Source organism: Mauremys reevesii, linkage group 3 (genome assembly GCF_016161935.1).
Source record: "Mauremys reevesii isolate NIE-2019 linkage group 3, ASM1616193v1, whole genome shotgun sequence".
NCBI classification, from domain to species: domain Eukaryota; kingdom Metazoa; phylum Chordata; order Testudines; family Geoemydidae; genus Mauremys; species Mauremys reevesii.
The window spans coordinates 194,661,961-194,689,497 of NC_052625.1; the positions used below are offsets into that span (position 1 = coordinate 194,661,961).

A 27,537-nucleotide genomic window follows, 5' to 3' on the forward strand; every position below is an offset into this window, starting at 1 on the left:
TAGGCAGGTCATTTACCATGTATTGCTGTAATATAGGGTGAAAAGGCATAGTCCATTCTAACTATAATTTAGTATTAGATTTTTCTGTCTGATTACGTAGCGTCTTTGGCTATTCTCAGCCTGAAGTCTTCCCTATAATTGTAAATTAACCTCTACGTAGTGAGTGCCTCACCTTTAGTTTATTTGAACTTGATTATACTCTATTCAGGTTGGTTCCGAAGGTTGTTGACCAGTTGTCTAGGGTATGTGCCATGCTAAAATGCCCAACATCCCTTTTTGAGATTCAGAGGCATTTCTGTAGCTCATTAACTATTCATCTGTGTAGCAGCGACACTATTTCAGCCTACTCCCCTCTGTAAATCTTCTCTGGCATCTATAAAAAGTAGTACCCAAATGTGTTTTTTTTTCTTTTCGCTCTGTGTAAGGCTATTTTGTGATTTTGCTTGCCTGCATGCCAGTTGTTTTCCTTGTATCCAAACTAGTTGATGGTATTCCCTTTCTGACTTGCTACATGCTGAACAGAATGTCAGCACATGCAGACTCTTTCCCATGCCAGACGTACTCTTTGCATCTGCTCCCTCTCCTTGTCTGTTTTTTGTCAGTAACAAAGGATCATATGAACATAAGAACGGCCATAATGGGTCAGACCAAAGTTCCGTCTAGCCCAGTATCCTGTCTTACGACAGTGGCCAATGCCAGATGCCCCAGAGGGAATGAACAGAACAGGTAATCATCAAGTGATCCATTCCCTGTTGCCCATTCCCAGCTTCTAGCAGACAGAGGCTAGGGACACCATCCCTGCCCATCCTGGCTAATAGCCATTGATGGACCTATCCTTCATGAGTTTATCTAGTTCTTTTTTGAACTCTGTTATAGTCTTGGCCTTCACAACATCCTCTGGCAAGGAGTTCCACAGGTTGTCTGTGCATTGTGTGGGGCAGGGGGTTGGGGTGTGGGAGAGGGTCAGGGCTCTGGGCTGGGGGTGCAGGCTTTGGGGTGGGGCCGGGGATGAGGGGTTTGGGATGGGATTAGGGCTGTGATGGAGTTGGGGTGCAGGAGGGCGTCATGGCTCTGGGCTGGGGGAGCAGGCTCTGGGGTGGGGCTAGGGATGAGGGGTTTGGGGTGCAGGAGGGGGCTCTGGGTTTTGGGGGGCTCAGGGCTGAGGCAAGGGATTGGGGCACAGGGTTGAGGCACAGGCTTACCTCGGTCAGCTCCCGGACAGCAGCATAGTGGGGATGCAGAGGCAGGCTTCCTGCCTGTCCTGCACCGTGTACTGTGCTACGCCCCGGAAGTGGCCAGCAGCAGGTCTGGATCCTATGTGGAGGCGTGCAAGCAGCTCTGCACGGCTCTCGCCTATAGGCACTGCCACCCCAGCTCCCGGGCACTGGAAGTGCGGAGCCAGTGCTTGGGGTGGGGGCAGCATGTGGAGCCCCATGGCCACCCCGCTTAAGAGCTGGACTTGCTGCTGGCCGTTTCCGGGGTGCAGCATGGTGTCAGAACAGGTAGGGACTAGCCTGCCTTAGCCGGGCAGCACCGCCGATGGGAATTTGAACGGACTGGTCGGCGGTGCTGACCAGAGCCGCTGTGATCCAGTCCCTTCCACGGTTTGAAAACCACTGTTCTTTGGCATTTTACCATTTGGTACACTGACTATATATATCTATATATATATCTATATATATGTATATATATATATTATTCTTTCTTTGGAATTCACTTATAGGTCCTCACTGCATTTTTGTACAAGTTTTGGGTTTGTGCACAGGGAAAATGGTTTATTCTTTAACCAGGTAGAGTGTTTTTGTAAGTGCTGTCTACTGCACCATTTAAAAAAAAAAATAGCCTGTAGGAAATGAAACACACAAAGTGATATTAAACAAAGTCTGATTTCAACCCCAGAAGCAATGAGAGTTATTTTCTACCCATCAGCTAGCCTGTAGCTTGGTGAACCCTCCCTCCTTTCAGGTTTTAGTTTACTGCTTGTTCAAATATAACAGCATAAATGAAGAAAGGAATCAAAGCCTTAACTTCTCAGTGTTCATGTATTTGTCAGTTTAATGTCAGAAACATAACATTACCCGAGGAAAAAGGAAGGGGCATTCCTGTTTGACATAGAAAAGATTGTTATTAATTAAACAGAATCAAGAGGATAATAGGGTAAAGGACAAACTATAAAATATCATGAGCAATTATTCAGGTTTCATGTTTTTTTGGTTTTTTTTTTAGTAGCTTGAAAATCCACTGTACATTTCAGAGAAAGAGGAAGCGACTGTGGGTAAATATGGTGGTTTTTACTTCTTTTTGCAGAAACCATCATGCCAATATCTAGCTTTCTGTGTGTGGAGAAAGAAGTTGGCAACAGTCGCGTGGGAAAAACTGAATAGAAACTGAGATACAAATAACTTTCAAAGATTAAAAGGGAAAGAGAGCAAGAGAGTGTGTGTGTGTATAGTGGTGAATCTGCTTTTACATGTGTCTAGTTATTGGTCAAATATGGAATTCTAGCCATCAAATTTGATGTATCCTTTTGGAAATCTGAACGGAGGAAAAAAGATTTGGGGCAAAATTCACCTCTTAGAACTGTGTATTGGAACTTGTCTCTGCTATTTCTTCACTCTGCATATGTGTGGAGTTGTCAGTAACATCAGTGGGAGATCTGTGCATGCAGGATAGCACAGTATCTCACTGGAGAGCCAATGCCCTAATCAGAGAGCAGAATTTTGCCCTCAGTTTTGTGTTTTCAGAAAAATTGTCCAATTATTAATATATTTATATAATATATTCATTGTTTAATATTAATATAGACCATGGTTTGTTGCATCCAAATTTTTAATATGTTAGTAGCCAGCCATTTACTTGCGCTGTTCCAAATTTGGTTTTACATCTTGTAAAGTCTTAGGAACAAAGGCAAATAATTTTAAAATACCAGTATAAAGTAATCATCAGTGTGTTCTGGTCATGATGGTGCTGAATCCTTTTAGTTTAGATACAGCATAGGCTAGTTAGGGCATATGTAAATGATTTGGATATTTGTGAAGGATTTGTGCTTGCAGGGGGAATAGCTCAGTTGTTTGAGCATGGGCTTGCTTAAACCCAGGGTTGTGAGTTCAATTCTCAAGGGGGCCATTTAGGGATCTGGGGCAAAAATCTGTCTGGGGATTGGCCCTGCTATGAGCAGGAGGTTGGCCAGATGATCTCCTGAGGTCCCTTTCAACCCTGATATTCTATGATGTGTGTACATGTTTGTTACATACTGTATTTAATCATTTTAATAAAAACATTAATAGAATTACTGATTCATTTATTAATACTAATATGTATAAGTAAATAGATTTAGGTTTGTGGATTACTTACTGTGTGTCATGTCAGAGAGCAATATGAACACAAGTGATCTATTTTTATATACAGTGTCTACACACTATCCAAATATTTACATTTAAATTAAACAGGACAGTTACCTGTTCTGTAACTGGCATTCTTCGAGATGTGTTGCTCATGTCTATTCCACATCCCGCCCTCCTTCCCCACTCTCGAAGTTGGTCCGGCAAGAAGGAACTGAGGGTGGGGGAAGCACGCGGCTCCCCTTATAGCGCCATAGCAGCGCCACTCCAGGGGTCGCAGCAGCGCTCCCCCTACGGGTACAGCTGAGGGAGAAACTTCCAGCACTGGTGCACGTGGTGAGCACGCACACCTACTGTGGAACAGACATGAGCAGCACATCTCGAAGAACGCCAGTCACCAGCTGAAAACCAGATCCTGAAAAAAATGGGAATTGAAAGTAAAGCTGCTCCTCATGGAGGGAGCTCTTCAGCCTGTGACTGACCCATGCCCAGAGTCTCCCAGGCGACATCAGTCTTTTCTGCAGCCTTCTACTCCAAGGCTGGTGAACTGAGAGAGAAATCCTCGGATTCTCCACATAAGACCAAAAAGAGAGCTGTCAGCCCCAAACCAGCCAGAGGAAATTTCTGGCACATTCAGTCTCCCTATGGCACTGAAGGTGCCTAAGCATAGTAGGCACAGACTGCGTGGGTCTGGTGCGACAGATACTGCTGGTAGGCCTAATGACCCTATGGGCATAGGCACTGAAGCAGCAGTACCACCGGTCAGGGACAGAAATGGAGACCAGATCTCCTCAAGGCAGACATTCTCATCACTAATGACTGTGAGCAACCATCACCGGACCGCTCTGTGAAGCCGAAGTCTCCAACTCCCTTGGTACCGCTGACTCAATATTGGCAATCTCTGACGGTACCAACTACTGCGGCACCACAGGAATTTAGATTCTCATGGTGTCTGAGGTACCAGAGCCTCTTCTAATCAGTACGGGGGCCCTGGTACCAGACACATCTTAAGCCCAAGAATCACCACCAGCACCGAGCCTTGAACCTCTGCTCTCTGTATTGGCTCCACCATTTTCCAATGGAGAGTCAGATAGTGACCAGGGAGGGGTCCTCTTCCATTACTCTCATCGTGCTTCCTCTTGCTATCAACTCAGGACTGCCCAGTCATACCCTTGTTCTGGACAACCCCAGTGGTATGACCAGTCAGGGGATCAACCACCCATGCTTTTTCCACTGCCCACTGGTCCTATTGGGATCCATGGGCAGCCTGTAGGTACCATGCCTCCTGGGCATCTAGTGTGACCCACTCAGAGACTGTGAGGCATTCCCCCTCAGCCACCATCTCTAGAGCCTAAGAACCTCCTGAGGAGATCTTGGAGGGGCCAGGAGGTAAGACTAGAGGAGAAAGTTACACCACTTACTAACATCTCTTCTTCCTCTTCAGATAAGGCCTCATTTGGAGTACTGTGTCCAGTTTTGGGCCCCACACTACAAGAAGGATGTGGATAAATTGGAGAGAGTCCAGCGGAGGGCAACAAAAATGATTAGGGGGCTGGAGCACATGACTTATGAGGAGAGGCTGAGAGAACTGGGATTGTTTAGCCTGCAGAAGAGAAGAATAAGGGGGGATTTGATAGCTGCTTTCAACTACTTGAAAGGGGGTTCCAAAGAGGATGGATCTAGACTGTTCTCAGTGGTAGAAGATGACAGAACAAGGAGTAATGGTCTCAAGTTGCAGAGGGGGAGGTTTAGGTTGGACATTAGGAAAAACTTTTTCACTAGTAGGGTGGTGAAGCACTGGAATGGGTTACCTAGGGAGGTGGTGGAATCTCCTTCCTTAGAGGTTTTTAAGGTCAGGCTTGACAAAGCCCTGGCTGGGATGATTTAGTTGGGTTTGGTCCTGCTTTGAGCAGGGGGTTGGACTAGATGACCTCCTGAGGTCCCTTCCAACCCTGAGTTTCTATGATTCTATGATAAGACAGTAATGCCCCTTCCACTGTCTATGGCAGATGATTTTAAAGTCTTCCAAGACCTGACTAAGGATGGCAGATACCTTTATAAGTATCTCTTGAGAATGTTAAGACACTCACCATACGCTTCTGGATATCCTAAATACATCCTCCTCCTCCTCCTCCAGGATAGCCCTCCCCATCAACAAGATGCTTTTGGATCCAGCTAAGTTAATATGGCAAACGCCAGCATTGGCCACACCAACATGCAAACAGGCCGATAAAAAAATATTATGCATCTCCTAAGAATGCGGAATTTCTTTTTTTGCATCCTCCGCCTAAATCAGTTGTAATAGATGCAGTATTATCATCCATAAAAAGTCTCAACTCTGAAGCCCCAACCTCTCATTAGGGATACTGCTCGGGAGTTTCCTACAGTGGAGCACCCATAGGGACACTATTCAGAGAAGAAGAGGAAGTTACTCACCTTGTGCAGTGATGATGGTTCTTTGAGATGTGTCCCTCTGTGGGTGTTCCACAATCTGCCCTACTTCCTTCTACTTTGGAGTTTTAGATAGGGACACTGCAGTAGAGAAGGAACTGAGGGTGGTTCGCCCATGCAATGCTATTTAGCCTCGAGACAGAGCATGAGGCAGGGAGAGGGTGTGGGTGGGTTGAATGGACACTGCTATCAAGATCTCCTATCCGAAGTGCAGGGATCCACATACACCTACAGTGAAGCACACATAGGAGGACACATCTCGAAGAACTATCGTTACTGCACAAGATGAGTAACTTCCTCTTCTACCACTTTGACTCTCCTCACAATGAATAGTATCTCCCTTTACTTTGTTTCTTATGGACCAAATTCTGCCTCCCTTGCTCACACTGAGTTTCTACAATAAGGCTATTTGAGGGAGATTAGAAAATGTGCTAAGTCTTCTTTCATATCTGCAATGATGTAGTATTGAAATGGCTTCTTTGTTTTGACATACATTTGCTATGATGACGTTTTGACTGATCCAAGCAACAACCACCCTGTTGGAAGCATATTGGGATGAAAAGATTTAACTTTCTAAAATAATCTAATCAAAGGTTGGATAGAGAGGGAGCCAAAAGTAGAGGTTGAGATAACCAACAAGACTTGCAGAATAATGACTGCCCATGACTTCTGTGTTTTCCTGAGAATCCTGGTGCTAAAATAATTGTTCTTTACAAGTTCTCATGATTATTTTGGATGCTTGTAGTGTGCTTGGCAGATGTTACAGCTACTCTGTTTAGTTTGAACCAAGAAGTACTTAATAAAGTTTTGTTGTAGATGCAGAGATTCTGTTGCCAGGTAGTAGTAGGCTATGGTACTGCACTTCATGCCAGGGAAGAAATTTCCATGTCTTATTTTTATGTGGAAAGAGGAATTGAGGCGAGGGAAAAGTTCTTTAATAAGTTCCTTCTCACTCGTCAGCTCTTAAACATATGGGATCTGTATGTAAAGTAGGCAAGGGCTGAGTATTGCTACTTATTTTATAGCTACACATTTCAACATGTAATGTGGCTGATGTGTTAAAAATTTGCTTCTAAGTTATGTGTGTATCATGCAGTCAAGCTGCTGTTTTGTGTGGGAAGTTTTGTTGCAGTGTTAGTGTAAGCATGAAATGCTAGCAGAGTTCCACGGTCAGAATCCTGGATGCTTCCGTTCTGCCTGAATGTGGCTTGGACTTCCAACCTCAGGGTGTTGGGAGAACAGAAGGGATGTTAGTCACTTTTTAAAAATAATTAGGATCCTACTTGCTTTACATAATAGCGTAGAAATTGGCTAGCCTAATGATCCATTTCCCGCCTTTGAGTCCACATGTTCTCTGATTTCCCCTGTTTTTTCTTTGAATCAGTAGCGTTCTCAGGATTAAGAAGTTCTGCTGGTGGTCTAGCCTGTGATTTGCAGATGATGCTATTAAGAGTAAGGTTAGTTTGGTATTAGACTGAGGAGATCTACAATGTTTGGCCCTGAACTGGCATTTATTACAGATACCTGATTCAGGGAGAGATTTGGACTCATCCTAGTAATTGGATACTCTTATTTTGTGCCAGATCACATTAGAGATAGGATAGGGGATGCTGCACTTTACTTCAGTTCTTCCAGTACATTGAGGTTCTTCCCTTGAAGCAGTTTAATCACATGAGAGCTGTGAACAATTTACTTTCTTTACCAAGAAGTTCTGTTGAATCAAAGTTAGGCTGACAATAAATATGTTTGTGCTGTAACGATCTCTTTGGTTTTACCAATATTTCACCTGAATCTTTGATTTCCTATTTGTGTCTTTTTCTTTTCAAACCTACCACCACAACTGCTTCTGTAACTATTCCTGGTCTCGTCAATACTGTGCATTTTGAGATAGGGTTATGTACAGGGCATTGTAGGGCTGAATTATAAAGGTCATAGAAGAAAATTCACTTGTCAAGGCATCTGTAATAATTCCTAAAAAATCCTTTCTTTTAATCCTTAACACTTCCTTCTGAAAGTATGTGTTACTTAGCATTTAGCTTTGGAAAAAGAAGACACTAACATAAACATTTAATGTAAATATTTTGATGAGTAAAAACTTAAAAGGCTGTATGTCAATTTGTAAACAGAAGGGGAAATGATATCCTTACTGTTAGACACCATACTATGATGTGGCTGTAGCTGCTTCATAGAAATTAAAAGTGGTTAAGACCTATTCAATTAATCCCCTTTCTAACATAGGATTGATCTCTACAGTACATTTACTACAACTTGGGCTACTGTAGTTTTGTCCCTAGTAGTTGGGCTTTCACGTCTGCTCTTCAGTGGCCATTCCACTCTCTAATATATCTCACTGTGTTAGGATTTGTTCTTTTGATATTCATCCTCAGTGCTCTCTTCCTTAATTTAATCAATTCATCTTCAATTCACTAGAAGTTTAAATACGGGTGATTTTTTTCTTTTTGCTTGGTTTCATGTAAGGTTTTTGTTTTTCTTCTTCCAATTTAGTAGCCTTATGTGAAACATTTTTTTTTCCAGGTTTTCCTTAGGGGATGTTCGCAGGCCCCTTCATGAAACTGCAGTATTAGTGGAAGATATCATCCACATGCAGCTGATTAATTTGGTAAGAATATCTTTAGTCTTTCGATTACGTGTTCCGTGTGGGTACAACACAGTCTTTTCTGTAAGAATATTGAGAATGTTGTACCTCTCATTCTTCAGGCTATATGTTATCATGTAGTGACTATACTTAGAGAAAAGGAGGACTCCCTTTAGAATACGTAAACAACAGTCCATCCATGAGAGTCTAGAGCAGGGGTATGCAACCTATGGAACGCGCGCCGAAGGCGGCACGCGAGCTGATTTTCAGTGGCACTCACACTGCCCGGGTCCTGGCCACCGGTCCGGGGGGCTCTGCGTTTTAATTTAATTTTAAATGACGCTTCTTAAATGTTTTATAAACCTTATTTACTTTGCATACAACAATAGTTTAGTTATATATTATAGACTGATAGAGCCCTTCTAAAAATGTTAAAATGTATTACTGGCACGCGAAACCTTATATCAGAGTGAATATATGAAGACTCGGCACACCACTTCTGGTCTAGAGAAATCACTGCTGAGAATCACAAAGGCACTATCTTTGTCCACATGTTCAGTGTTAAACTTCCAGATATGAAGAGTGTCAGATCCAAGTGAGAACCCCTTTCCACCCACCCAGTAGGACTGCTGTGAAGGGAATCCAAGCCTCTGTGCTCTGGATCCCCTGGGGAGTTTTAAGCTTCTGGAGCCTGAACAGCGTCTAACCAGTGCCCCAATCTTGGGTCCCTCAGCACAGTCTCGGGGTGCAGACCTACTATCTGGCACCCCCTCCCAGTGTTGGAACCTGCTGTCCAGCCTCCTAGTCCCTCTAGACATAGTGCACACCCCTTTCCCAGAACTCCACCCCAAAGGCATAAAACTTCTGGTTTACAGTTTAACTTTTTGAGGTGCATGTAGTAGTTGTGATGCATATACACACATACATTTTGTACATTGTTTAACACATTAATGCTCTTTTATCCTTAATCATGTAAAGTACAGGAGAATACAGTTCATACAAAACAACAAACACTAGATGTATGTCCTTGCCTCAGTTTCCTCACCACTCCAGGGCATTATTTGGGCTGGGTCTGAGTCTGTTGGGTGGTCCAGAGTCCTTGAGACCATCTGGGCTCAGGAAAGTGTGTAGGGCCCCCCACCGCATAAGGCTGCTACTTGCTTGTTGACCTCTCCTTCTGGAGCCCCTTACCCATGTCCGTGAACTTGCTTTCTCCTGTCCCACTTCCTGTCTGGTTCTCCTGTTCCTGTGTGGCTTTCTTCTGTCTCCTGCCTTTCCTCTTCCCTTCCGTGGATTTTCAAGGCTTGAGCTACTTTTTAGCATAATTTTTTTGTCAGGTTTAAGTACCATCATTAACCTTTAGTTCTCATTGTATTTGTCTGGGGTGTACGTGCTAAGGGGCTTGTCAGCAGTGATGGATCCATGTACATATAGGCATTTATGATGCAGCACTTTCTCATAATACAGCTTTATAATATCAGTCTCATAAATTGCAGAGACATAGCCCTAGTTCATCACACAGGACATATGGTTTGTTTCTGGTTCTATGGTGCTATGTAACTATGTGTGTGTAATTCCAGACCCAGCTAAACTGAGGGTAAAACTGGTTGAAATTTTTCAAAGAACAAATTTTCAACTGAAAAATAGCCTTTTCCATTTCAAAAGTAAAAGATTTCTCAAACTATTGACATTTTCATTTTTGTGTGATGTTTTAAAACAATTATCAAAAACATTAAAATGTTTAACATTTTTTGCTTAGTGAATACTTAATAAAAAAATTATAATATTTTCAGTTAAAAAAACCCCAAACCTGACTTTATTAAAAATGGTGACCAAAATGTTGTGTAAAACCAAAATGGGCCTGTTTTGAACGCTGTGAAATTCAAGCAACTTTGAAATTTTGATTTTTTTTTTGTTAATTAAAAATAAAATCAACCATGTCTACTGAGGACTTTATATTGAGAAATTATTGTCTCAAACCAGGAAGAGAATTTCTTGTTCCCTATATTTTGACACTTGGTATTAATGCTACTCCATAAGACCATCCAAATGACAATTTTAAAATGTTGTCTAGTTTACATTTTTACAAAACATTTAGGTATATTATTCTACTGTATATCCCCCAAAATTGTGTAAGCATAGCAGGACATTTTTTAGATGTATGAATATGCACCTGAACAATAGTGAACCTCACTATAAATTAATAATTTATGCTTTTTTATAGTTCATTTTAAAAAAACTTCAGTATTGGAATTACAGGATTTGATCTGAACCACATCATAAAAGATAAGATGAAATTTCCAATTTCAGTCTTATACCTATTAAGAAAAATCAGTGTGTCTTCTTGACCTAACAGCCATGTACATAATAATAAGATTTTTTTTTACAGTTGTTTCCTTAATCATACGTAATTATGGCCACAGCTTTACTCTTCCTTTAGTGGCAATGGAATGAGGATTATTTATTTTATTGCACGATTAATGCTTAGCTGAACTCTGTGTAAAATTTGTGTTTGACAAAAATTTAACCTGTGGCCTTGCCGTCTTTTCTTTTGAATAAATAAATAAATAATGAATTCCTTTAGCTGGGTACTTAGTTGATGGCAATGACCCTAGGTTAACCCTAAATGGTGTCTAGGAGCATGTATGATTTCCTGTCAGGAGGAGGAATGGGAATAGACCAGCAGACAAACTGTTTTTCTAACCTCTCACCTTTTGGCCCAAGACAGCACTTTATTTCAAGGGAAGTGAAAGTATCTTTAATAGCTCATTGTTTTGACCTTTGACACCTCCAGGACGGAACTCTTAAATCATGGCCTTTTATATATGCCAGGGTGGGCTTCTGGAAATGATTTTTGCACATTCATTATCCTATAATAATTCACATTCTTACTGAGCTGTTATTAAATATTCATACTGTCTTCTCTTTTTTTAGATAACTATACCTATATGAGAGTATTAAAAACACACACAAACTTTGTAATAAATGCTTGTTGTAAACTTGAGTGCACAGTGCCTATATTCCAATTATGTTGCTCAAAACACTGTGCTACATTATGCAATTGATTATTTTCCTCCTGAAAACTGAGAGATATTTTTGACATATTTGTCTACTATTTCATTTGAGAAGTTGTTTGTGTATGTGATGCAAGGTCAACATGTTGTTGTATACATCTTTCTTAGTGTAGGCATTTGTAGGAAGAGAGAATACTTGATTAAATCCAGATATGTGCTTCCAAAATAAGTTGCCATCTTGATTTGCATTGATGGGTTTACTTTTGATATCTCTGAAGTTTATAGTTCTGACTTCCTATTTTTAAAATTTATCCGAACCCTATTAAAGAAGGGGCTAGTTTGGACAGATTTATATGGTAGCTACGTTGAACCATTATATACTTCATGAAGTCTGGCTTCCCTGGGGAATGACAACACAAAGCAAGACAAATCCTTGGAAAGCATGCTCCTTTGAGATTAATGCATCATGGTTGCTACCAAAAAGAATCTCTTTGGTGTACTGAATAAAGCACTACAAATAGAAATGACCAGTTTTTCACCACTATTATATAATTCAAGCAGGTGCTAAGCTGTACTAGGCAGAAAAATATCAGATCAGTATAATAGTACAGTACATGCAAACTGTGTACATTACTATAACAAAATTAGGACATTAACCATGCTAATAATGTTTAAATATATTTCTATATTTTAATTATGATACATGTTTGGATATTTGCAGAACACTCAATAGAAAGCAAAAACAATAAGCCAGGATAGAATGAAAATAGGCACATGGAACTTTGCCTAGGCATATTCTCAATATATCAAAATAATTATATGAAACAAATATTTTGAAGTTCAAAATAATTAATTACATTTCCCCTCCCACAGAGCGCAGTAGCAAAGTGTTTATTCCAAAGTCAAGTTCAACCAGGGGTCTGGAGTACATTTCCAGAGACAAACCTTGCTGAATGAAAGTTTTTGTTCAAATATTTAAAAACTGATTTGTATTTATTTATAAATGATTTAATAATAATTCTTAGATTTTATTTATTTATTTGTATTGCAGTAGCACTTAGATGCTCCATTCATGCTCTGTTGTACTGGGTGTTGTACACACACGAATAGAAGCCATTGCTCCAAAGAACTTAAAATCTAAGCTAAAGGAAATTGGTTGCTCCTGGAAAGGTTGTTGCACAGAGATAAAACAGATGTTTTCAGTAGTAGCTACTGTACTCCTAAAAAGGAGATCGCCAGGGGCAGTGGGGCTTGGGCGGGCTCAAGCTTCGGTCCCCCGTTCTGGGGTCATATAGTAGTTTTTGTTGTCAGAAGGGAGTTGTGGTGCAATGAAGTTTGAGAACCCCTGCTCTAGATGCATAGTAGAAGGGGCATTATATATGATCTGTTTACAGCTTACAAAAGACAATAGAAAAGTTAATAATGAAGAAAGATTATTAATTATGATAATTTGCAAAGCTCTTCACGAACATTAAGTGATGAATTAATTTTCTGAAGACTGCTGTAATGTTCTTATTCCTGCTTTATAGATAGGGAAAAGGTTTTAATTTCCCACAGCCATGGAAGGCTTCCATCAGAGCAAACACTAGAACTGGAGGGTTCCTGACTCTCTCTCTCCCATTTTCAGAACACTACATCACACCTTTTCTGTCTTGATGTGGTGTTATCCATGCCATGGCTACTGGCTACAATGCAGTTATGTGACTATAAATGGCAACATTATTCCCTCTTTTTGCTTTTCAGTAGATGCACAGACATGCTCCAGGATATAAGCCTTTGTATGAAAAAAGTCTCTGGCCCTTATAGTTGCAAAAATAACTTTAATAATTTGAACCATGTTTAAACTGATGCAATTCTGTCTGCTTGACTCTGCAGATAGCCTGAAACAATAGCTCTGAAGAAAGTGTGAACTGCCTTATACATTTCATGGGGATGTTGAATCAAAATGTAATGATACGTAGGCCCCATTCGTGAAAGTTACTCCATGTGGGTGAACCCCAGAGTCAGCATGGAGCAACTTGCAGGATCAGGAATTCAGACATTAGCACTGATGCTATTTCACCTCTGATAATTTTAGCAGAAACATGAAGATAATGTGCATATTCACTGTTGTTGCGTGTAGTGCTAGATTCTGGGGCAGGTGCAGTGAGGCAACTAGTTATTGATAGTGGTTGCAGCAGTGGGAAAAGAGGAATTCAAATCTCATCCCTTCACATTTAAAGCCCAAAAAGGAGGAGGAAAAAGGAGATGTATTCCTTGCCTAGTGGCAAAAAAACTCAACAATTTCTTGGATGCCAATAACAGAAATTATCTCACTGGGCTCCTTCCTGGGTGCAGAATGCCCCAGTTGTCTCTGACACTGCTAAAACTCATTTTTCCCTCTGACAGCTGTAGTGTGGTTAGATATTAAAATACAAAAATCTGCAATAAATGGAAAATTTGGAAGCAGAGAGAAACAAATTGAATTTAATACCTGTATTTAATTAACTTAACACAATATTGTAGAGTCTGTGCTTTACTGGATTAGAGAGCAGTAAATAGAAAACGGTTTAGGGGGTGGGGGCTGAAGGAGAACACTGCATATCCTGGTTGCCTGTCGTGTATACTCTAGATCAGCAGTTCTCAAATGGTGGGTTGGGACCCCAAAGTGGGTCATCACCCCCATTTTAATGGGGTCACCAGGGCTGGCTTAGACTTGCTGGGGCCTGAGCCTGAAGCCCAAGCCCCACCGCCAGGGGCTGAATCTGAAGCACAAGGGCTTCAGCCATGGGCTCATGTTACAGGCCCCTTGCCTGGGGCTGAAGCCCATGGGCTTCAGCTTTGCCCCCTCGCCCCCGCCAGGGGCAGTGGGGCTTGGGCGGGCTCAAGCTTCGGTCCCCCGTTCTGGGGTCATATAGTAGTTTTTGTTGTCAGAAGGGAGTTGTGGTGCAATGAAGTTTGAGAACCCCTGCTCTAGATGCATAGTAGAAGGGGCATTATATATGATCTGTTTACAGCTTATTGCAAATAATTATAGTACTAAATGTAATACTTACCAGTGTATCAGTTACAGCAGCAGATTTTGGGAAACAAAACAGGAAATGCTGGGTAAAGTTCATATAAAGAACTAGAAGCAGTTAAAATGCAGAAGTAATAAGAACAGAAGAACTGAAAGCATTGTGCTGTTAAATATTGTCCACCATCTTGTTCAGTCTGAATGAAATACTTCTGCCAGTTAATTCACTAATTTCTGTGCAATGTGTGGTATTTCCCTATGCTTAAGGGCTCCATTCTGTCCTCAACTATGCACAAGTGCCTCCCATGACGTCTCAAGACAGAATTTATCCGTAAATTCTATTTTATTTGTATTAGTTTCTGTATAATGACTAGACTTTTGAAATATTTAGTAAAGAGATGTGAAATTTTATTTCATGAGAAGCATGGTCTGCACACAGGACTGGAAGGCCGAAATCTCAGCCCTGAGACTGACTTCCTCTGGATTTGAGCAAGTAATTTACAATTTACCTGCCCACGTTTCCCAATTTGTAATACAAAGGTTAATGTCTAACTCATTAAGTATCCATTGTGTGGATTTCATATTTTGAAGGTAAAAGTGCTGTTCGTGAGCTAAATATTATTGTTTAGTGTTCTTGTACATCAGAGACACTTAAGACATAGCAATGAAAGGTAGCATATGTACAGAAGTGGTTGTCAGTCTCCCTTTCCAACCAGCAAACAGTCTGAAGGTCTTGGCTTCCATTTTTGAGGGACGAAGATCTCTTCTCGTTTCACTTAAGGGAAGACCCCAATCTGTAAGTCCATTTTTGCTAGTTCAGACAGTGGGTGAAATCCTGACACCCCCCATAAAAGTGAGTGGGAGTTAAGCTGTTGACTTTAATGGGAGCATAATTTCATCAAGTTGCAGTGGGGGAGGTTTAGGTTGGATATTAGGAAAAACATTTTCACTAGGAGAGTGATGAAGCACGGGAATGGTTTACCTAGGGAGGTGGTGGAATCTCCTTCCTTAGAGGTTTTTAAGGTCAGGCTTGACAAAGCCCTGGCTGGGATGATTTAGTTGGGGATTGGTCCTGCTTTGAGCAGGGGGTTGGACTAGATGACCACCTGAGGTCCCTTCCAACCCTGATATTCTATGATTCTATGATCCAGGGGGTGTAAGTTCTCTTGCCATCTGATAGAGAGATGTCCCTGTGGGTGCTCCACTCCATGTATTGGTGAGTCCCTGCACGTTCGCTCAGAGATTTTTACAGCAGTACTCTTACTGGTTGCGCACACGCAGAGCCTGTTCACCCCCCATGCCCCCTCCGCTCTGAGTGTACCTTAATAGTACGCATACGTGACCAGTCTCCTTAGTTCCTTCTCTACCATCCCTGGCCTGAGATGGAGCTCCACAGACTCATTAGACTTTTTCTCTCACTTAGTTTGAATTCCTTCCTAGTTAGTTAGTTTGTTACCAGTAGTACTTAGTTACTATTTTTCTATCTTTTGTGGTCCAGAATGCACGACTATACATGAGGTGCTTCCACGCTTGGTTGGCCTTGGTTTACAGACCGAATGTGCATGCTCTAAACAAGCCTCTATCCGTACCTTTCAGAGTCAAAGACTCTCTCCTATGGTGGACAGTTCCCTCCAACCTCTGCTCAGGAGTCCCCTTTCTCCAGGATGCTTCATCCCTCATAATGACTACCAATGCATCCCTCACAGGGTGAGGTGCACACATTTTCCACCACACAGCCCAGGGGCTATGGTCTTCAACCGAAACCTCCCTGCAGATAAACGTCTTAGAACTTTGAGCCATATGCAACACCTGCCGTCACTTCCTCCCATTAATCTGCAACCAATGTGTATGGATAATGACAAACAACATCACCTGCATGAAAACAGGCAGGGAGGAGTTCCCTCTCACTCGCTTTGTACAGAAGCTATGAAGCTCTGGAATTGGTGCCTTGCGAACAACATGCGGATATCAGCCACCTATCTTCCCGGAGCTATGAATACCACAGCGGACGAATTAAGCAGACGGTTTCCCTGGGATTACGAATGAGAGATAAACAAGATGGTCATCCACAACATATTCCGCATTTGGGACTACTCAACCATAGACCTTTTTGCAACTGTGAAAAACACGAAATGTCCCGAATTTTGCTCTAGAGCAGGACTGGGAAAACATTCCCTGGGAGATGCGTTTATGATCCCATGGCACAAGGACTTACTCTATGCTTTTCCGCCAATACTGGTTCTCCACAGAGTTCTGACAAAGATACGAACAGATCGTGCCACAGTGATTTTGATTGCTCCCTCGTGGCCCAGACAACCGTGGTTTCCGTTCCTTACCAGAATGTCAGTTTGCTCACCAATTTCATTGCCCCTTACTCCAAACCTCCTATCACAGCAACATGGCCAATTTCTTCACCCCAACCTGTCCATGCTTCACCTCAAAGCTTGGTTCCTACATGGTTCTCCCAAAACAAACTGGTGTGCTCTGAGCAGGTTCAAAGAGTGCTCCTACATAGCAGAACACAATCTACTCGCATCACCTATCTCCGAAAGTGGAAGCGATTCATACAATAGTGCTCAACTAAACAACTTCCACCTACTTCTACATCTCTTCCACTCATACTTGGCTACCTATTAGACCTTAAGCAATCTGGCCTTTCTTTCAGCTCCATCAAATTCCACTTAGCTGCTATTACAACTTTTCATGACAAGATCGATGATACCTCTGTTTTTGTTCATCCAACCACCGAGTGTTTTCTCAAAGGACTCCAGTCCTTATACCCAGACATTAAACCACCTATCCCTCCGTGGGACCTTCACTTAGTATTATCCTGTGTAACTCAACAACCATTCGAGCCCCTAGCCAATTGCTCCCTTTTACACCTCTCTATGATAACATTCTTAGTGGCAATCACCTCTGCCAGACGGGCCTGAGAAATAGCAGCACTCATGGCAGACCCACCGTATACACTATTTTTTAAGGACAAGGTTACCCTTCAATTACACCCCAAATTTCTTCCAAAGGTGCATTCGTCATTCCACATCAATGAGCCGATACACCTACCTCTTCTTTTCCTAACTGCAAAAACTCTTTTGAATCCCACATGCATTGTGTGTGACAGACATAGGCTTTTTTTTTTCTTTTATAGAAGAACCACCAAGAACTCTTCTCTCTCTCTCTCTCTCCATCATGGAGGAGCCCAAAGGGACACTTATTTCTACCCAGAGACTTTCAAATTGGATTTCTGAGTGTATCCAGCTGTGCTATCAGATAAAGTTGCACCTTCAGCCAGCATCAGAACTCACTCCACTACATCTGTGGCTACCTCCATGGCTTTTCTATGCCAAGTTCCCCTGGCGGACATCTGTAAAGCAGCCACTTGGTCTTCTGAACACACATTTGTTAAGCACTATGCCCTGCTCAAGGCCCTCTTTCTGATACACAATTAGGCAGAGCTGTATTATCTACTGCATTCCTACCAAATCCGAAGTCCCTACCTCTTTGAGATACACTGCTTTTAAGTCACCTGGAGTGGAGCACCCACAGGGACATCTCTTTCTCGAAGAGGAGGTTACTCACCCTGTGCAGTAACTGACGTTCTTTGAGATGAGTGTCCCTGAGGTTGCTCCACTACCCACCCTCCTCCCCTCTGCTTCAGAGTTGGGGTAGCCTCCATTGTAGAGAAGGAACTGAGGAGACCGGTTGTGCACACGCACTATTAAGGTACACTCAGAGCAGGCAGGAGCAGGCTCTGCGTGTGTACGACCAGTACGCGTACTGCTGTAAAAATCTCTGAGCAAAGGCTCAGGGACGCACCAACACCTGGAGTGGAGCATCCACAGGGACACTCATCTCGAAGAACCTCAGCCACTGCACAGGTGAGTAACCTCCTCTTTCACGATGTCATTCTTCCCTTTAAAAGGGGTGGCTAAACCTACTCATGGGGCTTATTGTCTGAAGCAGGTAGGGTTGGGTAAGTTTGACTGGCTAGACTTAACTTTCGCCTTTGATGCTTTTTATTTTTGCTGATCCTCTTTCTTTTTTTCAGATTAAAACATAATGTTTTATAGTGAAAAGTATTACTTTTAGTTCTTCTGATACTCTCTGGAGCACTCCATGGCCTGCAATGTATCCTGCTTCCTCTGTCTGGAGAAATCACCCTGTGAGAATGCAGCCATCTGGTTGTAGTAAATACTGCTTTCTCTTAAGTGGACAGGAGATTGAAACTATAGCTCCTGGGGTGAACAATGTCTCCACTTATTCAACAGTGCAACACTAAGTCTCTGGCTATTATTGTTTCATCAATCCTGCACTTCTCGTACACACATTCTGAGCCCAAGAGATTGTCAGTATGTCATTCCTATTACAGGAGCAGAAGCTGTTGGAGTAACAGAAACTCTCTCAAAGGGAACTCTTGTCAACATGACTCACAGGATCATTCCAGAACAGGTGATTTCCCCAGAGCTACAGATGAATAAAGGTCTAAATATTTCACTGTTACACAGTTTGGTGCACCTTCAGAGCCTGGTGCAAGGATAGGAAGTTAAATTGTATTTGGATGTGAGATTCTTAGTATTCTGGGCTGTGTGAAGGCCTGGGCATCAGCTTTCTGAGGGTGTCTCTTCACAGCAGAACTATCTCAAGTTAGCCTACCTTAAAATGAAGTGACCACAGACAGATTTGATTAGCAGCACAGAGTGATAGCATTAGCTGCTAATGCCTGATTGTTACTCAAGCTGTTGCATCCCCACTGTGTTACTACCTCTCTAGGTGGTAACATTCTTGCTTGTATTTTCAAAAAGAACAGGAGTACTTGTGGCACCGGTCCCCAGCATGGAACATTTATTTTTTTAGAAACAGGGATTTATATAAAAATAGAAATACTATATAATTTTTTTTAAATATGAAAACAAACAACAGCAGGGTCTACACAAACAGCAAATGAGCAATATCTCTTTAACTGAAAATGACTAGACTGTGTTTACTGTTGGCAAACATGTATGTTCCAACCGCCTCCAACGCCAAAGTCCTGTCCCCTCACCCAAAGTGACAAGAAACAGAAATGCAAAGTCAACGAAAAGATTTAACATTAATTACTAAAACATGTCTTAGTTTTTATAATTACTTAACATGTCCTTCCTTAGTTTTTTAAGATCAGGGTCTCTTAAAAAAAACTTGGTTTAGACAGGTTTTCTCTTAAAAAGTGGTGCATGTCTGGCTGATCATAAACAGCAGCCAGCAGGGGACAGCAAGTCACACAGTTCAAGAAAAGTGTCCTCGCGCATCCTGAAGTTTCGCCCCCTCTCTGTGTCATCCCAGACCTGCACAGCTGCGTCCCACACCAGTCTGCTTGAGACAAGCCCTTAGAGACTAACAAGAGCACAAGTACTCCTGTTCTTTTTGTGGATACAGATTAACATGGCTGCTACTCTGAAAGCTGCTTGTATTTTGTTCAATCATCTTGTTGAAGCAGTATGCGAGAAGCTTCTACCAGAGGCCTAGTGTGGATTTAGATCAGGTCAGAACACCACAGTCGTTATTTTTGTTGTATGCGGCGTTGTAGCCGTGTCAGTTCCAGGATATTGGAGTGAGTATTACAGAGGGGAACTTCTGTTGGAGAGGAAGGTAGGAGGAAAGCCATTGTCATTTGAGGCAGTGAGTGAATTTATATGGGTGTTGTATGTTCTTTCTGGGTTTTTTTGCTTAGTTGATGGAGCTTGCTAGGGGGCAGTGTGCTGTGGAAGATAAGGGACGGGTAGCCAACAGAGGAGTTAGAGTGGGAGTTCTGGAGGAGAAGGGAGGAGACAAGTCCCTGATCTTAGGGGCAACGAATGAGTTTTTTTGTGGGTGTTGTATGTTTTTTTCTGTTTTCTGTGTGGGTTTTTTTCCTTTGTTCAGTTTGTAGAGGCTGGTAGATGGCAGTGTGCTGTGAGAGAAGCAGAATCCTGATTAAGGGGGGTGCTTCTCTGATTAAGTGGCCTATAAATGCAGCCGAACAGTCAGCCAATGGCACAGAAGCAGCAGCACAGGAACCAGCAAACAGAGCTGTAAACAGAGGAGTTGAAGTTAGAGGTGTATTGTTTTTTGGTTTTTTTTTGCAGAGGGGAATGGGGAAGAGGTATGTGGTGGTCTGGATTTGTTTTTGTTTTTTCCCCCTTTTTCCTTGGCAGGAGTTTAGGCAGGAAGGCTATAGCAGATGCAGAGGCAGAAGTGGTAATGACCCACGCAATGGAAGAGACAATGAAGATGACCAGATGTGGAAGCTGCAGGATGCACCTGATTCTAGTGCAGGTACCTGAAAACAGCTTTATTTGTATGAAGTGCCGCCTGATAGAGCTGATGGAAGAAAAGATCCGAGACTTGGAGATGCAGGTGGAAACTATGTTGAGTTTTGAAAGGGGTTCGAGCAGATGATGGAGCAAAGGCAAGAGGAGGCTGAAGGGAAAAGTCAAGATTTGCAGATGCAAGCTGGACTGAAGAACTCAGAGGGGAGAGTGTTGGGTGAGGAAGGTGGTCAGCAGAAGCGTATGACTATGAGAACCAGGCAGAGGAAAAGACCGGCTAGTGAAGGAGAAATAGAGCTCAAGAACAGGTTTGCTCAGTTGGAAAATGAAGAAGTGGCACAGCAGGCTGTAACAGAAGAAGGGAGGGCATGGAAGAAGAGAGGAGCAGCTAGTACTGTAAGAAGAGGGGAAGAGCCAAAGGGGATACCCAGAGTTCAAAGCACCCAGATGATACAGGATGATTTGCAGAAGATTTCAAGGGAGAATAAAAGACAAGAGGACTTGCAGCCAGAAAGAACAGGAGGAAGGCCAAAGAATCATACCATCACCTGGAAAAGACACATTTTTGTGATTGGGGACTCCCTGCTAAGAAGAACAGACAGGCCTGTTAACAGAGTTGGTCCAGAGAACAAGGGTGTTCTGTCTGCTGGGAGCTAAGATATGGCACACCTGAGATTGAAGAGGATCATAAGCGTAGCAGGAAAGAATCCACTGATTATCCTTCATGTGGGAACAAATGACACAGCTAGATTCTCACTAGAACATATAAAGGGAGACTATGCCAGGTTGGGGAAGATGCTTAAGGAAATGGAGGCTCAGGTCATCTTCAATGGGATTCTGGCTGTCCCTAGGGGATGAGAATGAAGGCGAGACAAAATTATGATGATCAACAGATGGCTCAGGCAGTGGTGGTATAAAGAGGGCTTTAGGATGTTTGCACTGGGGTGCATTCATGGACAGAGGATAGTTCTTCTGTGGTGAACTTGACCTGAGTAGGGAGGGAAATAGACTTCTAGTATAGAGGTTGGCAGAACTCACTAAAAGAGCTTGAAACTAGGAACTTGGAGATGATTGGGAGATGCTCATGTAATCTCCATGCCTGTTTTTAACGTTGAGAGGGAGGAAAATCAAGTAAGAAAGGATACTGCAATGGAGAAAGGAACAGCACTAGGTAAGAGAATGCACATTAAGGAGGATAGTTCTGATACCAGTCAGATAGGCGATACTGGCAGTAGATTGACCATACCCAATCGGGCAAGGAATGTGGGCAAAGCCAAGCAGCAACAATTAAGATATTTGTGTACAACCAGGAGCCTGGGTAACAAAATGGAGGAACTAGAACTAGTGGTGCAGGAAGTGAAACCAGATATTATAGGGATAACAGAAACATAGTGGAATAGTAGCCATGACTGGAATACAAGTGTTGAAGGGTAGGTGCTGTTCAGGGAAGACAAAGGCAAAAGTGGTGGAGTAACATTGTATATTAATGATGAGGTAGACTCTAAAATAATTAGAAGCTTTCCTAAAGTCGAGATATACCACATCTACTGCCCCCCCCCCCAAGGCTTGTTATCCTGTCAAAGAAAGCTATTGGGTTGGTTTGACATGATTTGTTCCTGACTGTTACTTATCACCTTATTATCTTCTAGATGTTTGCAAATTGATTGCTTAATTATTTTTTCCCTTATCTTTCTGGGTTCAGAAGTTAAGCTGACTGGTCTGTAATTCCTCGGGTTGTCCTTTTTTCCATTTTTTTAGATTGGCACCATGTTTGCACTTTTCCAGTCTTCTGGAAACTCTCCTATCTTCCACGACTTTTGAAAAATAACTGTTAATGGCTCAGATACCTTCTCAGTCAGCTCTTTGAGTATTCTAGGATGCATTTCATCAGGCCCTGGTGACTTGAAGACATCTAATTTGTCTAAGTAATTTTTAACTTGTTCTTTCCCTATTTTAGCCTCTTCTGAGCCTACCTCATTTTCATTGGCATTCACTATGTGAGATGTCCAATCACCACCAACCTTCTCGTTGAAAACCGAAACAAAGAAGTCATTAAGCACCTCTGCCATTTCCACTTTTTCTGTTGTTTTTTTCCCCTCATTGAGCAATGGACCTACCCAGTCCTTGGTCTTCCTCTTGCTTCTAATGTATTTGTAGAATGTATTCTTGTTATCCTTTATGTCTCTAGCTAATTTAATCTAATTTTGTGCCTTGGCCTTTAAGTTCCCAGACTAGTCTTTAGAATGTGTTGTACTGGTTCCTTTTGTGAGTGAGGACTGTTAGGGCAGATATAGAGTAGTCATTTTGTGAAAAGTGTTCATGCATAGGTGATAGTGTTTTTGTCTTGTCATTTTCCTGTGTGAGTTATTATTTTTGTTGTGAGGCATATTCAGAAAAAAATGCATGAACAAAACACAGAACTATATGCTATCTTCATTGATCTAAAAATGTGTTTGACACTGTGAACAGAAATAGCCTCTGGTAAATTCTGCAAGAATGTTTTGCTGCCTCACCAAATTTGTTATCATACATCAATTCCATGAAGACGTGACTGGTGAAATACTCTCAGACAGTGGCCTCTCTAAACCGGTCCCTATATCTAATGGGGTAAAACAGTGATGCATGCTGGCACCAGTCCTCTTTGGTCTCTTCTTTGCAGCCGTTCTGAATTGCATACTGACAACCTTCAAAAGGGTATCAACATAAGGTACGGAACTGATGGAAAACTCTTCAATCTCTGAAGGCTTACTGCAAAGGCAAAAGTCCTTAAGAAACTTATATACGAAGCTCTTTTGAAGATGTTTGTGCTCTACTTAGTCATGGTGAAAGTGACCTACAGCTTATCCTTGGCAGGTTCTCAGAGGCAATTAACAGTTGAGATTCACCATCAGCCTGGAAAAAACTGAAGTTCACTTCCAATCAGCCCCCCATCAACCACTACCACTGAGACAAACATCACCATTGATGGTACAAAACTACATAACGTCAATCACTTTACATACCTTGGCAGCACTATCTCAAGTGACATTTCCTTGGATCAAGAAGTATCAAACAAAATATGAAAGACAAGCCAGGCTTTTGGAAGACTTCGCTATAGGATACTCAACCAGCATGCCATCAAACTGTCAAAAAAAATACAGTACAGCAGTAATAGCATCCCTTTTATATGGATGTAAAAATGGCCAGTTTACCGCAGAGACATCAAACACCTTGAAAAATTTCCCATGTGCTGTCTTCTCTATTCTAAAGGTCCACTGGCAAAGCAAAGTGTCAAACATTAACATCCCTGAAAGAGCAAAAACAACTAGCATCAAGGAAATGATGATCAAAGCTAAGCTTAGATGGAAAGGTCATGTAATCAGAATGGGGGGTGATAGACTCCCAAAAAAGTTCTTGATGGAGGAATTTGCTGGATGGAATTCTGTGGTTTGTGTTGTGCTGAAAGTCAAAATAGATTATCATAAATGATCTCTTATATCCTTAAAATCTATGAATTATCAGAAAATGGTTCACTCTCCAAAGTAGTATGATTCAGTTTCATATTTTTTCTGTGGAGGATTAACAGTGAAAGGCCTTGTGGAATAAGGTTTGATTGAAAGGGAAAATTTTAATGAAGAATGGGATAGTTGCTTAACACACCTGGAATTAGGAGAGATGAGGGAATTTTAAATATAGAGTTGCATAAAGACACTGGTCTACTATGTTAAATCCCAAAATATGCCCAGTGTGACTTGTTTTCAAAAGTTTGAACAGTTTCTGACTGGTCTGAGTGAAGTTAATAAAAATGCATTGCCTTCTCTTCCAGACTTGACTCCTGTACTTCCTAAACAGTTCAGAGCAGAGTGAAAGAAGGCACAAGGTCAGGAGAGGAAGAAACCTATGTGTACCCACAAAAGAGAAGCATAGCTGTAGCATAGACAGTAGTGGAATTGGTAGGGAAGTAAGAGAAAATGAGAACTGAGACATAGGCAGGAGTTGTGCTGTTTTATCATGTATTCTTATGATTTTTCTGAAACCAAATTACACTAATTCCTCATTCACAAACTGTATTAGTCTTATTATAATCTATGTAGTGCTCTGTTAAACAAATCAAAATTATATTCTAAAGCTCATCTTATTACATTTTTAATGTTAGTTAGACACTTAATTTGAGAATGTCTGACATTTGTAAAAAAAAAAAGAGGGGATTTAAATCAGTGGAAAGCACTGTTCAGTCTTCATCACTGAGTTATTTGAAAATGTCACTTATGCCACCCCAGTAACGGGGAAAGTCCTTGTTTTATGAGACTGTTTTAAAACAGTAATAAAGTTTCCTGTGCAGAACATTAATTAGAGGGGTTATCAAAATAAGACAAACTAATATAATTTGTGATTGTATAAAATAAAGGAAGTAGAGGTACCAGAGGGACCTAATGAATCACAGGATGGAAACAATCTTCTGGCTAACTAAACATTCAGACTTTGTACTAAGTCATTGAGTGTATATACAACTCAGCAAACCGGAACACACTGTGTGTTTACATGAATAGGAGAAAGGAGTTCACAAAAAACATCTGGGAAAAATCCTTAAGTATTCAGTCTGTTCATACTGCAGGATAAATTAAACAACATATATGCAATTACAGCAGACTCATGACACACCTGCCTTGGAGTAAAACAAAGTAGAAAATAATCCTCTGGTACAAATATTTCCTTGAGTACCAATAATATGCATTCTGTTGGTATTTCACTTGTGTGAAGAGAGAGAGAAGGGAAGCTGCCTCTAAAAGGCAGTCATGATTGTCTGATAATTGATCACATGTATCTTCATTTGCTAGGAGTGCACTTTAATAAGATGTGGTCATCATTTGTTTTGTGTTACTTGCATTACTAGCGATAAAGCTGTTCACTTTTTTCCTTACTTAAGGAAATTACAACTTGGTTGAAATAACTTGCTGTGGTCTCTCTACCTTGGTGTTCCAACAAGGTTTTGGAGTATTTCCTGGTATTTCTTTTGTTTAAAAAATTTGAAAATCAATTTATGTCAATGGCTATAAGTAAGCAGAAATGTTATAAAAGCAGGATGCTTTTCCTAGACTGAAGGAAGGTACCCAGTTTACAGAAGATTAACCAGAATAGCTTCAACTCTCTCCTTGTCCTCCTGGAGGCCAGGTATTATTACTCCCATGACAACTAAACCCCAGTAGAGGGTATCCTGACACTTAAAACTTCTGCTGCTTAATTAGTATATGGATTTCTGCAGCTAGGCTAGCTGTAATTAAGATTTTGTTTTTTACCTTTTCTGCATTGTATCCTAGATTCATAAAGTTTAAGGCGAGAAGGGATTATTAGATCATCTAGTCTGACCTCCTGTATATAACAAGCCATTAAATGTTACCCAGTTGCTCCTGTACTGAGCACAATAACTTGGAATTGGCTGAAGCATATCTGCCAGAAGAGCATCTAGTTCTGATCTGAAGACATCAAGAGGTGGAGAATCTACCACTTCTCTTGGAAATTTATTCCAATGGTTAATCGTCCTAACTGTTACAAATTTGTGCATATTTCTCTTTTGAATTTGTCTGGCTCTAGCTTCCAGCCACTGGTTCTTGTTGTGCCTTTCTCTGCTAGATTAAAGTACCCAGTGTTTTCTATATATATATGCTGCAACTCAAGTCACCTTTCAGTCTTCTTTTTGATAAACTAAACAGATTGAGCTCTTTCGTGCTCACTGTTAAGCATTTTGTACAGAACTCTAATAATTTTTGTGGCTCTTTTCTGCACCCTCTCCAACTTTTCAACATCCTTTTAAAAATGTGGACACCAGCACTGTACTCAGTATTTCAATATGGGTCTCAACAATACAATATACAGAGGTAAATTCATCTCTTTGCTCCTACTCTCTACTCCTCTGTTTATACCTCAAAGGATCGTGTTAGCTCTTTCTTGTCACAGCATTGCACTGGGAGATCATGTTGAGTTGCTTGTCCACTACAACCGCTAAGTCCTTTTCAAAGTCACTGGTTTCCCGGATTCAGTTCCCCATTCTATAGCTGTGTCCTGCATTCCTTGTTCCTAGAAGTATAACTTAGCAGTTGCCTGTATTAAAACACATTTTGTTTGAATGGGCCCAGATTACCAAGCAATCCAGATGCTCTTGAGTGCCCTGTCCTCATTTTTCACTATTCTGCCAATCTTTGTCCTGTCCACAAATTTTATTACTAGTGGTTTTATATTTGCTTCCAGATCATTGATGAAAATAGCATTGGACCTAGTACCAATCCCTGTGTAACCCTGCTAGAAGTACACTCATTCGATGATTCCCCATTGACAGCTACATTTTTAGCTCTGCCAGCAAGCCAGTTTCTAATCCATTTATTGTGTGCTTTATTGCTATCTTTTGTCTCATTTAGTGCACAGGATGGACCTGCTCTGGGGACAAGTCAGGGCTGTGTAATGTGAGCGGCTTCCTTTGTTGCGGAAGATACAAGGTGTAGTGAATGAGGCAGAAGACTGCAGGAAGAGAAGTGTTGAAGTCTGATTTGCAGAAATACCAAGCACTTACAGCTCCAGCTGAATCAGTAGGACCTGTGCTTTGAACATATGAAGTGCTATATAATGCTAAGTACTCTGAACTAATCAAGTCCTAGGTGTCTCCAATTTATTTGGACTCAAAATTTGTGGAAGTTTTTTTTACCTGGATCTCTCTGTATCTTGCTCCCTGTCTGTGCAATGGGGATAATAGCAGCCCCTTATTTCACAGGGGTGTTTTGAAGTAAATTAACTAATGTTTGAGAAGCACTCAGACTCTGTAGTGATGAGTGGCATACAAAAGCTGATAAGGAAATTAATCTATCTTCAGTGCAGGGTTTGAATA

The 27,537-nt window shown here is 41.5% G+C and overlaps 1 protein-coding gene across 17 annotated transcripts in view; it reads left to right on the forward strand.

Moving 5' to 3' along the window:
- The window catches only part of SUPT3H (SPT3 homolog, SAGA and STAGA complex component), a 448,093-nt gene that overhangs the window by 240,786 nt on the left and 179,770 nt on the right, over positions 1-27,537 (forward strand). For all 17 annotated transcript variants that reach the window (XR_005595949.1, XR_005595950.1, XM_039529531.1 and 14 more), the window contains one exon: positions 8,328-8,412. Coding sequence is in view for 15 of the 17 variants with exons in the window: in XM_039529531.1 (XP_039385465.1) it covers positions 8,328-8,412 (85 nt within the window). In the remaining 2 variants the exon portion in view is untranslated. The remainder of the gene's footprint in view (positions 1-8,327; positions 8,413-27,537) is intronic.